This window comes from Corythoichthys intestinalis, chromosome 11 (assembly GCF_030265065.1).
Source record: "Corythoichthys intestinalis isolate RoL2023-P3 chromosome 11, ASM3026506v1, whole genome shotgun sequence".
In the NCBI taxonomy this organism is placed as follows: Eukaryota; Metazoa; Chordata; class Actinopteri; order Syngnathiformes; family Syngnathidae; genus Corythoichthys; species Corythoichthys intestinalis.
The window spans coordinates 17,242,724-17,256,998 of record NC_080405.1 but is presented as its reverse complement, the minus strand read 5'-3'; the positions used below and the strand labels follow the sequence as shown (position 1 = coordinate 17,256,998).

Here is a 14,275-nt window from a genome sequence, read left to right as displayed (position 1 = left end):
ACTGGCAGAAACCGTTGCTATGTGTGACAAACTGGCACTTGATAGTCCCAAAGCCCAGGGAAGAGTCATTGCCGAAGGAATCATTCTGGATGACGAGCCATTATCTCTCGTGTGTAAAGTGGGATTTAGACGCATCGGGCAGACTTTTTTCAAAAAATATATATTCATATACTTATACTAAAACGATGTATGTATGTATGTACTTTTCCAGCGTTATTTCGCTGTGTAAATGCATTTATTATGATAAAAATATGTAGAGTATTTAAACATTGAGAAAACTTGCGATTTTTTTCTGCCAACTCGAGGAGATTAAAATAAATGTCAAATCCACTATCCACCTGTTAGAACACACATGCAAATATAAAATATATAAATGTTTATTGAATATCCATCTTACAGTCTTGTTTAACTGGGAGAATTTGTTACAAAAGACAGGCTATAATTTGTTATCATTATGCATATATGCACTGGCGTCACCAAACGTGATCACACAAAACGTAACCACGCATCGCTCCTGAGTCCTCACAAATAAAGCATAAAATTTAGTTTTTTTCGGGCTCGTGCCTACAAATAAAACGTAAAATTTTGGGGTTTTTCGGGCTGGGCAAGCAAATCAAAGGGAGTGTGTAATAGTTAATAGTTTGAGGTTGTTTGTGTGTTTTGCTTTTTTAAGACAGTTTACAATATTATTAGCATGTTTTACTGTCTGAATATGTCATTTCTGTTTGTTATTTATAATGTTTTGTGTTTATTATTTAATAAACAGGTCAGTTTCTTGTTACCAACCATTATGTGTTATTCCAACTCACCTAATTCAGCTGGCAAGTTGTTATAAAGACTACTAAAACCCTTTTCAACATGAGTCTGACAACTAAGTAAGGAGGCTAAATAACTTTAAACTTTAATACATGCTCAGAGAGGCCGGTATCGGCCAGTATTGGTATCGGATCGGAAGTGCAAAACAACATCGGTATCGGATCGGAAGTGCAAAAACCTGGATCGGGACATCCCTACCTTATATTGGTCTTAACAGGAAGCAGCTGGATTCAGCCATGTTAAATGAGTTATGTCATATTCACTGTGACCACTCGAGGGCAGTGTATCCACCCAAATCAATAAAACTAAATGCAAACACTTTCAAAACAAACCATGACAATGCCAATCTAGTTAAACGAGTCCTTGAAGCAGCAAAATTTGATTCAATCCTTTTTTTTCTCATTGAATTTCTTGAGTTGATAGATTAATCGTTGCAGCACTAGTTGGCAGTGCATTTTGTAAAATGGCTCACTTTTTGATGCTACTTCCTGGGTGAGTGATTGACATACAAATTGGTTAGTCCAATTTATGAGGCAAAAGATATGCATACCAGGCAAGCCAGTCGTGTGATAGCTTGGCGTTTTAGCACAATTTTGCAATGTATCACCATATACCCAGTGAAAATTGGGCTTTCATTAAAGAAAGTAAATATTTTACTTTTATTTACTTTTAGTCTATTTTTTGTCAAAAAGTAGATGTCACTCCAGCCACAAGTTCTGTACAACTTTTCCGATGTAAATAAAATGAATCCATCTCACACATAGACTCTGCTGCAGGAGTTACATGCAAAGGGTGAAACTCACTATAGAAGGATAGCGCAACCCGCAAGACTTTTTGGAGACACACTACATCGCCCATACGGCTTAGTGTACAGTGTCGTCTGCCATAGTGGCACTCATTCAATTAGGCAAATTGGCGGAGTTGGTAATGTACAATTTCGTTGATTTACTGTCTACCATTGATCTTCAAAGAAGAGGCACCCAAGAAGATTCAAACAATCAGAATAAAACGTCTGCATCCAAGGTTCGAAATGGCTGTGCGTTGGTGGTGGGTGGATACGGGGTAATGAATGGAGAAAGGGAATGTGGGACCATGAAGTTGGAGATCGGAGTTTTTTTTTTTTTTTACTTTCGGTCTGAGTTTTTCAAGATATGTTTGCCAATACTGATCCGATGACGATCTGACACCCATATTTGTAGACCAGTAAAAATAATTCAAAGAAATTAGGCAACCAGCAATAAAAAAAATCATTTTTATGTATTAAAGTGAGCAGTACTGGTGCTTCCTCAAGAAATGCTATCTTTACAAATATTTTACAATTCTATGTTATGATCATTCGTTTCTAAAAAGAAAAAGTCATACACAGTGGACATTTTTGCCTCGGGGTTTGATTTCCAACAGCCGAAAAGCGCGATGGTCCTGAAATCACATGTAAATACTGGATCGGATCCGATATTGCGATCAAATTCGATATCTCCGATTCTCCAAAAATAGCCATATCGGTGGCTAATACCCATACTGAGTATCAGGTTAGGACATCACACAAAAAGGGCCAAATAACAAAATTACTAAACCTTTTTCTTTGTATTTTTTTGCCTTCTAATATGTTCCCCTTCGTCGACAACATATATTCAGGTTAAATAGAGTGAAAAAACATAGTATGGGGTCTTTAAACTATTTAGAAAATGTGTTTCATGTGGTCTTTATCGTGGTATTTCACTACTTAAGAGGGTGGAAAATATTCTTTTCGATGAATGTGAGTTCACCGTAAAACTCATCTATGCACTGGTGTATATTAAGAGCAATCAGCGTGCATTTATTTTAAGTGGTGTGGATAAAAAGACAGTGAAGCGTCATGCCCCAGCTCCTTAAACATAAACACCACATAAACACCATAAAGTAAACAGTTCTCTGCTGCATGTTAAGAAATATGAGCTTGTCAGCATAAATAGGTTCTGACAGTCCAGTTCAGTAAATCTAAACACAGTTCAAGTAATTCCGAGATGACTGATACGTTAACTTGACTCGCCTGGATAAACTGTTCACTTTCCATAAGTGTTTTCAGCGCTGGCATTCTTTCTCTGAATGTTCTGAACTCTGGTTTTGTCATATTGAGCTACCTCGAGGGGTCAGTGTATAGCATAGCTGCTGTTGGGTTTATGAAGTTGTGAAACTACCAGTTGTTGAGTAAATTACCAACCTTGGCAGGCCAAAACCCAGTAGTGTACTTAACCCTCTGAGGCTCAAATTAAATTTTAGTAACAGTAAAAATGGTACTTCTTAATAATAATTAAAAAAAAAATAAATAAATAAAAAAAAAAATTAAAAAAAAAAGGGTAATAAAATATGAATGTGGATTTATGAGGTATTTAGCATTTAGTTGTCGCAAATCTGCAACACAAACCTTTAGAGGCTTTTTTGCTTATTCATTTATCAAAATCTTTTTTACACCATTCACAGGTTTTCACAATCAATTAGTTGACTCATCATTTAATTAATAATGAATCCACTAATTTTTTATGGAAGCACAGGATCTTAGTAAGAAAAGATGCAACAACATTTTATGCAAAGGTGATAAGTATTAGGCATTATGTGTTGTTTTGGTGCTTTTAGCTTTTGGCAAACCGAATCACAAATGCAATTAATGAGGGTTTTATTTTTTTTATTTATGTATTTATTTATTTTGTTTTTTTTTTACATGATATATGAGTAGGCTAATTCTCCCCTCGGCTAATTATTTTGTGGAATAATGTTTACAAGCTATATCGCTGTTTAGTTTTTGTTCTGCCACACTCTCTGGGGTTTCTTTTTCCTCAGCAATGGTTCATTTTTGTGTCTTGGAATAGTGCAATTTCTGGACTACAGTGTGCACCTGACTATCAGACTATAAGCCTACATTTTACAAAATGTAAGCCAAAATACATATACAGTAGACCTGACAATAAGCGGAACGTCTTAATATGAGATATTTACACAGTGGGATGTTACACAGAAAATTTTGATTAAGCAAAAATATCCTTATTCACCAAATAAACACGTATCAACACGCCAAATTGCAGCGTCCTTACTTGGGGGAGCCGGACACCATAAATCCCACTCATGTCACTGAGGCAGTCTGAAACCTTAAAAACAAAAAAAAAAGCCCACCTAAACGGAAACCATAAAGAGTGGTTTACAGTGTATCACAAAAGTGAGTTCACCCCTGCACCCCTTTCTGCAGATAATTAAGTATCTTTTCATGGGACAACACTGACAAAATGACACTTAGACACAATGAAAAGTAGTCTTTGTGCAGCTTATATAATAGAGTTAATTTATTTCCCCCTCAAAATAACTAAAAATACAGCCATTACTATCTAAACCGCTGGCAACAAAAGTGAGTACCCCTTTGAAAAAACGTACATCCCTAAATGTCCAAATTTAAGAAGAAGGCCCGCAAACAGTTTGCTGAAGACATGTTAACAAAGCACATGGATTACTGAAACCATGTCCTATGGTCTGATGAGACGGGCGGCCTTTCTTGTGTACCGTCTTCAGAAGAGGCTTCCTCCTGGGGTGATAGCCATGCAGACCAATTTGATGTAGAGTGTGGCGGACGGTCTGAGCACTAACAGATTGACCCCCCCTCACCTCTTCAATCTCTGCAGCAATCCTGACAGCACTCCTGTAACGAGTCACATGACATTTTGGAAGGAAAATGACAAGCAGTACTCAATTTGGACATTTAGGGATGTACATTTTTTACTAAGGGGTGTGCTCACTTTTGTTGCCAGGGGTTTAGATATTAATGGCTATATTTGGAGTTATTTTGAGGGGAAAATAAATTAACTCTATTGTATAAGCTGCACACAGACTACTTTTCATTGTGTCAAAGTGTCATTCTGTTAGTGTTGTCCCATGAAAAGATATACTTAAATATCTGCAGAAATGTGAGGGGTGTACTCGCTTTTGTGATCCACTGTACATATATACATCTATATGCTCCCTTTAGCTCAAATTATGAGACATCACAACATCTCCTATCATACTAATGGCGATGACACACAACTTTACATTTCAGTGTCCCCACATGATTATTGTCCTTTACACTCATTGGGAAAATGCATTCATCAAATCAATGCTTGGAATTGATTTAATTTTTAATGTTTTATTCTGCTGGATGTGCCAGAATTTTCTCCAACTAAATGCAGGAAAGACATACGTGATCATTAAAAGGAAAGTTCAAAGATAAGTGCTGACCTCGGCTCAATGTCACTGACTGCTACAAATCAAACCAGAAATCATGGGGTCATAATTTACTCAGACCTGAACTTCAACTGTCATATAAAGTTTATCTCTAAATCTGCCTATTATCTAAGACTAGGTTCATACTGCAGGTCTTAATGCACAATTCCGATTTTTTGTCATATCTGTTTTTTTTTTAGCGTACCCGTTCAGACATCCATTGTCCATTGAGCCCATTCAAGTATTACGCATGCGCACTAATTCGCAGTCCGACACGCTGAGCAAACTGACCTGCATGCGCAGAAGCATCAAAACAAATTACTACACATGCTGGTTGTACCTCATTCCAGGGTGATCATGATTTTAAAAAACTCGGCCATGTAAGCAATATTGAAATTTGCTTATTTGACGCACAGAAGGAAAACCAAGCATTATCACCCTTGTCCTTTTCTCCATTTTATTTTTTATATGACTGCAGTCAAGCCCGCCTCCCACGTAAAAGTTCAAGCTAGGTGCTAACGCTGATGCACAGCTATCGCTGCCGTCCTGCCGTCGCTCTTTGATTACGTAATTGCTGCATGAATTCCTATTTGGTAGACTTGACAGTTCAGACTGCCGCCACATTTGGGAATGATGTGGCCCAGATTGGATTTAAACCACATACGAAAACGACCCAGATCGGATTAGAATTGTCTCGTTGGTACCGTCAACTTAATGCCTCACACGAGTCGGAAAAACACGAATAAATCGGATTTGTGCATTAAGACCTGTGGTCTGAACCTAGCCTCTGTGATCCTTCCACGTGTCTTTTATCCGTACTGGTTTATTTATTAATGTATTACCTTTTTGTGTTCTGGTTTCGTAGGACTCAATGCTCTACCCTTTGATCCGGCCACCAACAACGACCCCCTTCACTTTAACAGCTCCAGCGGATCGCTGGTGACAGAGTGTCCACCTTTGGAAAACGCATCTGAAAACAGCAAGAAAAGGAAACGAGCCAGCCAGCCTCCAGGTACTGACTCAACTGTGGCACGTTTTTACGTCAAATGTTGCACCCTTCGTCGAATTATTAATGTGATTTACTGCGGTTTCCCTTTCCCTCTTCTCCCCTACTTCCTTTACTGACGTCAAATCACTAGAAAGGGAATTGTTACCTAATCCTATTATTTGGTGTCACTATAGCGGAAAAGAGCAGCTTAGCCTGCTCTTTGCTAGGTGTGTCCTCCGGCTCAGCTTGTCTGTCCATCTCTGAGCGCTCTGTTGAGAGTGTGCCTGACTGACTGTCTGTTGCCATGGCAACGCCAACTGCCAATCAACACGGTAGTAACCGTTTTTGCTTTCCTCACGCTAAGTGACCTTGCGTACGCTTGTGTGTGTACTCAAATGGCTTTTTAATGCGGTGCTTATTTGGTATTTTGGATAGCCAAAGGTTGCTCCTCTTTTATGCACATAAAAGTCCTTGAGACAGGGAAGTGCCGTTCCTTGTGCTTCCTCTTCATAGCTTTGTAATGTTAAGTCCTTTTCCATGTTCAGTGATAAGTGGAAAATGTATCATGTCAAAACGGCTGTGCCATAATTATTAAATTGTTTCAGTGGCAGATTACAACAATAAGGCTACTTCTACGAAGCTAAGTTAATTCGTTGATTACCAATGGACCCGTTGCTAAGCCACGCCCCCTTGGAAAAATGACAACACAAGGCTCTGTCAAGTTCTCTAATTCAGTAAACAAACGATTTATGGATGTTGGCAGGAGTTCAAATTTTTGAATTAGCACTACCACAGCTGGCAATAGATCTGTTTTATTTTTTTATGTATTTTTTTAAATGATTTTTAATCTCTTTTTTTTTTTTTTTTTTTTTTTTTTTTTTTTTAAATGAATTTCGTCTAGAAGCAGACAGAGTGGGTTGCAGTATGCAGTAGAGCGGTATGCCTATGATATTTAACCTTACAGAGAGGGGACCATTATTATAATCGTGACGAAACTACCACTCGCAACTTATAAACGAGAAACTCCACAGGCTGAACATCTATCTAACGTTAGCTACTTAGTAACGTTCTGTCATGTGTTCTATCAGATTTGGCTCCCGAAGCTTTTGTGGCGATGAAGAAGCAGTTTTTTTAAAATTCTTTTTAAATTCAATTGGATCCAGAGGTATGAAATAAACAACATACATCATAAACATACATGTGCAATATGAATACGGCGTAAATAAATGCTCAAAGCGTTAACGTTGAGAGAGCGGCATGCACTCGAGTTGACAGCAGCCACATGCTAGATGTGTATGAGGAGAACTTTACTTCATGTGCGTCCATGACCAAACGGAAGTACATACAGTATTTCATTCTTCATAGAAAGTTTGTGATGTTTACTTTGGACTTTTAGTGCTGAGGCCTTGACAACTAATTGTAGATGAGTTGTATTTGTGTAGTGACAGGGTGATAAACAAGTAGGCAGCCAAATGTTAGCAAACTAACGTTAACATTTAAGTCTACGTTTCTACTACATGCTATCAAATATTTTTTTCTTTTTACAATCAGTAACTCACCTTTGAGCAAGCATAGGTGTCCTTGGTCTTGACATTGTTTATGTGGTCGACGACAGAGCCTTATCCATAGCTTGCATCTGGTGAGCTTTCTTTCAGGCTTTGAAAAAGGCACAAAAAAATTATTCCCCTCAATCTATCAGGGTACCTGGTGTCAAGATTACAGGTACCCTACGCACAGCGTTTAATCATTGGGTTTTTTCTAGGCCAGCACAATATATCGTTTGAACATTGCCGTCGTGATTTGTGCATGCGCAATAGTCCTATCGCAGGACGTGCAGTTGTTTTTTTGGTTTTTTGAACACGTAAACTTTTGATTTGCTGCATAAAAGCAGCGAGTGTGCAGAGACGTGGCCTCCTGGAACCCTTTTACATACATCAATCTTCATAATTCACAGGTGAAGCCCCTTAGCCTGGAGTAAACTGTGTTATATTAACACAATGTGGTCATGGTGAGACAACCAAAGTCTTCCCAAGCAAAGCTATTCAAGTCTTCTGGTCAAAATTCTTCTAGTTTTAATATTGCAATATACTGTATATCGCAAACCCCCAAAAAGTCGCAAATAAGTTTTTTCCAATATCATTCAGCCCTAGTTTTTTTCAATTTAAAAGTTAGAAAAAAGATGTTTTAAGTCCCGACCACACAGTACATTCCTATGCAACTTTACAGTTGGTGTCCTAGTTTTCTGATTTGGGGGCGTGGTTTTGCGATAGGTCCATTCATGTTCAGCAAGGGGTGCCCAAACTGGTCCTCATGGGATGCTCTGGGTCCTGGTTTTCAGTTCATACCGGTCAAGCCTAGACCGTTTAACCAATGATGTTTCTGCTAAAACAAGCAGCACCTGACTACAATAAACTGATTACACTTGTAGGACACCAGATTGGTGCAAAGGTGTCAGCTCGATGTGGAATCGTTTGGGCACCCCGATGTAGTACAGTATTTTTAACGTCAGCACATAGTTGGAGCCTTATTTTGACAGCGGTGCGTGGGCTGCTAGCTGGTTTAGTCGAAAGCCAATTGTAAGGCATTTCAAGACAACCAACCATTCGCACACACCCTTGTGGTTAATTTTCTACATGCTACATACTTTTTGAATGTAAAAAGAAAATCATGTTAACTCACACAAAAATAACCACATGCAATACTACAAGTTTCGACGAAAACGCAACACAAATTTGCAATTTTTTTGTGTTTTGGTACATTTTGATCTCATGCACAAAGGCCTGAACCTAACTTTCCTCCCAGCACCTGGGGCTAGCAGGCAGACATGGCCACCACGCTTAACATTTATCATCTGCTGGCCATGTATTGATAAGTTGAGTTAATGTTAAAATATTAAGGATCATTGTTTGTGGTATATTTTTAGTTTATAGGCCTACTGTTATGAACTCTTGGTAGAGATTTTTTTTCTCTTTGTATTTGCAGCAAGCCTTGTCTTCTCCAATATAAATAGGAATACAATATTAAAATATGCCATCTACTTCATACTCCTACAAAAGACAAATTTACTTTACAATAAAAGTGTTTTCAGCAGGACAAACTGTTTACTGCAAAGAATGGGGTGTATAGCTGGGCAATGACAAAATGATTTGCATCATAAGATGAACACACATGGAAATGTCAGTGTTGTTAACCAAGCAGCTACTTGAGTGCAGATGTTTCTCTGTTTTCAAAAGGCGCTGATGCAAATATTGCACAGATTTCTTTAGCCTTTTGGCCTTTGTGAGTGCAGCAAATGACTGAATGTTTTTTATCTATCGTTCCTGCACAGTGTTAGACAAGGCGATAATATTTGTGAAGTGCGCGTCTATGCAAGGTCAATCCAGAGTGCTCAACACCGATATAAAATATGAAGTAGATTTTCAATGAAAAGACTCAAGATCAAAGAAGTGAAACATTAAAAAATGCATTGATTAACATTGAATTCAATCTCTAGTCAACTTATACCAGAAGCTCCTAAAAGGTAATTACAGTATTTTTTGCTTAATAAATGATGGGCACACCTCCAACCATTCATTCATTTTCTATAACGCTTACCGGCATCCTCGTTCAGGTCGTGATTGACTTAGCTAACTTTGGGTTAGAGGCAGGGTTCACTGTGGTCTGGTTGCCAATCACAGTGACACTCGTATCTTAATTGAGGTGTAAAGCTCCAATTTCATTCTGATTCGATACAATATTGATTCTTTGGACATCTGTACAATATTCGCTGATATTGCAAAGTCCTTCACAATTCCATTGGATTCAACTCAAGGGATTTTGATCGATTTATTATGGTTTTACGCACACATTTAACTCGTTTGCGTTTCACCTAAAGCAATAAATACAAAGCAATTTGCATTTGCATTTTGATGTTTTTGATCATTTTGTCCATTTCAGACATTTAAATGAAAAACATTTTTAACAAAATGACATATCTAAAAGTTAACTATATTGATAGATGCTTTCCATAAGCATTTCATGATAATTACTATATCGACGTATTGTCCAATATATCTAATGGCCAATGATTATTTGTTAGCGTACGATAAATTACAGGTCATCAATATACATTTGCACTTCTTTGTTGTCTCTCCCTCTGCAAGCCAACAAGCTCTCTGCAGAAGATGGGACTCACAGACAGACAGTGTGGCGATTAATGTTGTGCGATACTGAATATTTGTCATCAATCCGGTCCACGTGACTACAGGGCCAGTATTGCCTATACAGATATGATACAGATCATATTTAATATTAATGAGAAACTGTGGTTTTATGAAGGATTTAGCATAGGTTTTTGGGCTGTGGAACAAATTCAATTATAATGTATTCTTAGGGGCAAACCCCACTTGACATACGACCATTTCGACTTACAAACCACGTCCTAGAGCGAATTAAATTAGTCTGTAGAGGTACCACTGTATCATTTAGATACTACTTCAGTGTATCCTTTGCATGATATTTAATAAACCATGATTTTTCTGTAGTTTATATTAGGCATGTGCTGATATGATACTCTGACGGAATGATAACCTTAGGCCAAAATATCGCAGTTTCACTGGATCACTGTATTTCAATTACGGCTCTAAAATGTGTTACTTTGGGATATCTGGGTTTTAAAAAAAAATTAATAATAGTTTTTTACATTGAACAGGCTTTTATTTTACAAAATATATTCGCAAATTGGTTAAAATAAATTAAAACAATAACAAAATATTCTAAATAAAATAAAAAAATAAAAGCAGTCCTTTAGGTGAGTCTAAAGCCACAGCTCAACAGTATTACCATCACAACAAAAATAGTTGAATTATTTTCTAGACGAAGTATTCCCATACCAGCGATTTCGTTTTCTTCGATGGTGGAAAATTTCAGGAGTTTCACCTCCTCCAGCCATCGTGTAGCACAACTGACTCACTGACACCAAGCAACAACCGGTGGGGAAGAGTGGAGCCTTGCAGCTACAAGCAAGGGATTTCTCCATGCATTTTTGGGACATAAAAAATAGACTTTTGAAACCTTGACATTTTCATACCACAGTATACCTTGAAACTGGTAATCGGCTCATGTCTTGTTTATATAAACTGTTGGTGTTTATAGTTTTCTTTCATTTTTATTGCTTAACCAGATGCAGGTATGTGTGCAAAACATTAAAAAAAAAAAAAGTGAATTAGCTGGCCATATATGGGTTCTGTACCATCGTTGCATTTCCTCTTCACTCACATTGGCAGGCACATTTCAAAAAGCCTGATTCCAATCTGAAGTTGTCTGATTTCCTTTGTCTCCATTCACTGCCATGACACTTTTCCAATTGAAAAAAAAAAAAGTTGAATCATATTACTTGAAGCCTGCAGTGTGATTTTCTTCTCTTAAATAATGCAGAATGGTCAAATAGCTTTTAGATAAAATGCAATGGATCCTTCACTATTTTATATGTCATCCTGTCACATTATGTTCTCGTCACGGCTTCGGTATAGTCACTGTTTACTGTCTCCATAGACTGTAATGAAGAGTGACATGTCATTTCTTACGTAACGGGATTTGTCTCACAGGAGATGATATAGCCCGAAGAGGTTTTATGTGAGCATATTTGCCCCTCCGGAGTGTAAGAAAGTCGGTCTTTATCTTTTATACATGTTTCTTCAGTTTTAACACAATGCAAAACGCCTCAGTATAAAAAGGCTAACCAATCACGTTGAGTGTTTCTGGATACTTCCTTCCCATTGGATGTCTCGTGCATGACACACTCAAACTGTGTGGTCTCAGCCCCAAATTGCTCTCATTAGCATCTATTCTGATTTACTCAAGTTAAGGGACCAGTAATAGGTAGATTTTCTTCATTACTCTTGATTTTGCGCTCCATAATGCATCGCGTGTGAGTGTGTGTTCAAACGTCCTCAATAACACACACTTTTTGAAATAACATTGCTCAGCTGCAATTTCACTTCATTAAATTAGAGGTAAATTTAAGAGCGCAGCAAAACAAACGACTTGTCTGATGCAGCCCTCGAGGAATTTGACTAATTTCAGACTTAATGCTTCCCTGCTGATAGATTATTTACAACAATTCAGCTAGCTGGCCAAGAAGACACAAACACAGATGTGGCAACAATTCATACTTTGACATCCAGTGTCAAACGCCTTAATTAAAGCTCATAAAATGTGTTATTCAAGCAATGCTTTACATCGGTGCAAGTCACTTGACCATGTTTCATCTTGCACCAAAGAATTTTAACAGGAGGAGGATGGTGGTGAAAAACGTTGGTTGCACACATTCTGATTTTTAACAGTTTAACCTACTTTGAAAAAGAAAATGAGTATAAGGAAAACCTTCTTACTGCTCCCATAGCTGTTATGTACAGCACATTACATACAGATGGATACCTCCACCAAAAATCTGCATTGGACCAGATATCCATCTTAACTGACCTGTTAGAAGCAAAATGGGACAACAGAGCATTTTATCGGAGGAGTGTTTGAACAGTTTCTGGGAAGGCATTTATTATACTTCCTTTGGTTATGTAGTAGAAAAGTCATAATTATTTAAAATATGTGTATTAGGCTGTCACTAACAATATTTTGTGGAATTGACTGTCATATCGATTACTCCAACGAATAATCGAGGCCTAAACTTATAAGATATGCTACTTCCTTCAAGGCGAACAGACACATGCAGACATGTTGCAGCAATGGCCCAGCCTGTTCAATGAAGCTAGTGGGTTATGTGTTTCGTCATGAATCATTAATATGCAACTGAAAGGCTTTAAAATAGCTCATTATTACCATGAAGAAATATCAAGATGTTGACATGCTCAGCATAAAAGCTTACTGATGCTGATATTTTGAAGTAACTATCCATGCAGAGATTTTTAGCTTTTAACACACAATATTTTCCTTTTACGCTTTACTGTGCACATCCTAATAATTCCAAATACAATCCTCAGATAGTAAGGGTGTAACGGTACATGTATTTGTATTGAACCGTTTCCGTACGTGGTGCTCGGTTCGAAACGGAGGCGTACCGAGTAAGTTTCTGACGTAATGTACTTTTTAAAGCTGTGAGTCGATCGGGTTACAGTATCTTTGTGTAGATTATATTTACTCCGTCTTCTCTACTATAATGAGGACCAACATGGTAGGACAGTATAACCCAGAAACGTCAACGGCGCGACAACATGGTCGCCGCGAGAACACAGTGAAACGCGGGCGTTAAAGTCAATCAGCCAATGCACACCAGTCGCAGTGCGTGTTAGACGCGTCCCAGAAGCGGCGCAACACGACGCACGCGAAAAGAACGGCAGAGTTTATTATTTGACCCGACCCTCCTGCGTCAATACTACTACCGGTAGCTAGGGTCGGGCATACCGGAAGTCACTCGTGTAAAAATACGGTAGATCCGGTTGATTTTCAAACTATTATGCAATCGTAACCCACTTTTTGAGTCCATCAGATCTCTTGAGTGGTAGATAGGGGGCACAGCTGACTTGTCTTTGTTGATTTACTGCTGTCTTCTCTGCTATCATAATAACCAACACGGCCCCATGTTCAATACAAAACCCTCCTACCACAACAAAACAAGTAGGAACTAATATTCACATAGGAACTAAAGTAATACAACATAAAATATACAATAGAAATGAATACTACATCACATTTGTAAAATATAAACACATAATAAAATAAATATTAGCCCATTTAAATAAAATAAATTGAAATTAGCTAAAACACCTGTAATTAAATAATAAGAATAATACACAGATCCTGCTTACACAATTAAATTTATTAATTTCTGTGTGGCGCTTTAACTTGAGAAAATCCACCAATACAGCTTTTGAAAACCATTCATAAGAAAAAAAAATGATTCATTGAGGTATTTCATTTGTAAAATACATGTTAAAATCTTTGTCATAGGGATTACTTCTCTCTTTAGTACAGGACCTCTTTTTTCTTCTTTCTTTCAGAAAGAAAACTGACCAATACGCAGGGTCTGAAAGGCAAATTGTTGTTGGATTATCTTTAAATACCCGCTACTTTTTGAGCAGAATTCTAGCTTTGTATAGGCTAATGTTCCTATTGTTGAAAGCACAAAGGTGTGTAATAAACGACTAGCACATTTATATTTTGCATTTTGTTTTCTTACTGTACCGAAAATGAACCGAACCATGACCTCAAAACCGAGGTACGTACCGAACCGAGATTTTTGTGTACCGTTAC

General features: G+C 37.7%; 1 protein-coding gene across 5 annotated transcripts in view; it reads left to right on the top strand.

Annotated features, from left to right (window-relative positions):
• enox2 (ecto-NOX disulfide-thiol exchanger 2) overlaps window positions 1-14,275 on the top strand; it is a 388,688-nt gene that overhangs the window by 176,545 nt on the left and 197,868 nt on the right. For all 5 annotated transcript variants that reach the window (XM_057849987.1, XM_057849983.1, XM_057849986.1 and 2 more), the window contains one exon: window positions 5,906-6,052. Coding sequence is in view for 3 of the 5 variants with exons in the window: in XM_057849983.1 (XP_057705966.1) it covers window positions 5,906-6,052 (147 nt within the window). In the remaining 2 variants the exon portion in view is untranslated. The remainder of the gene's footprint in view (window positions 1-5,905; window positions 6,053-14,275) is intronic.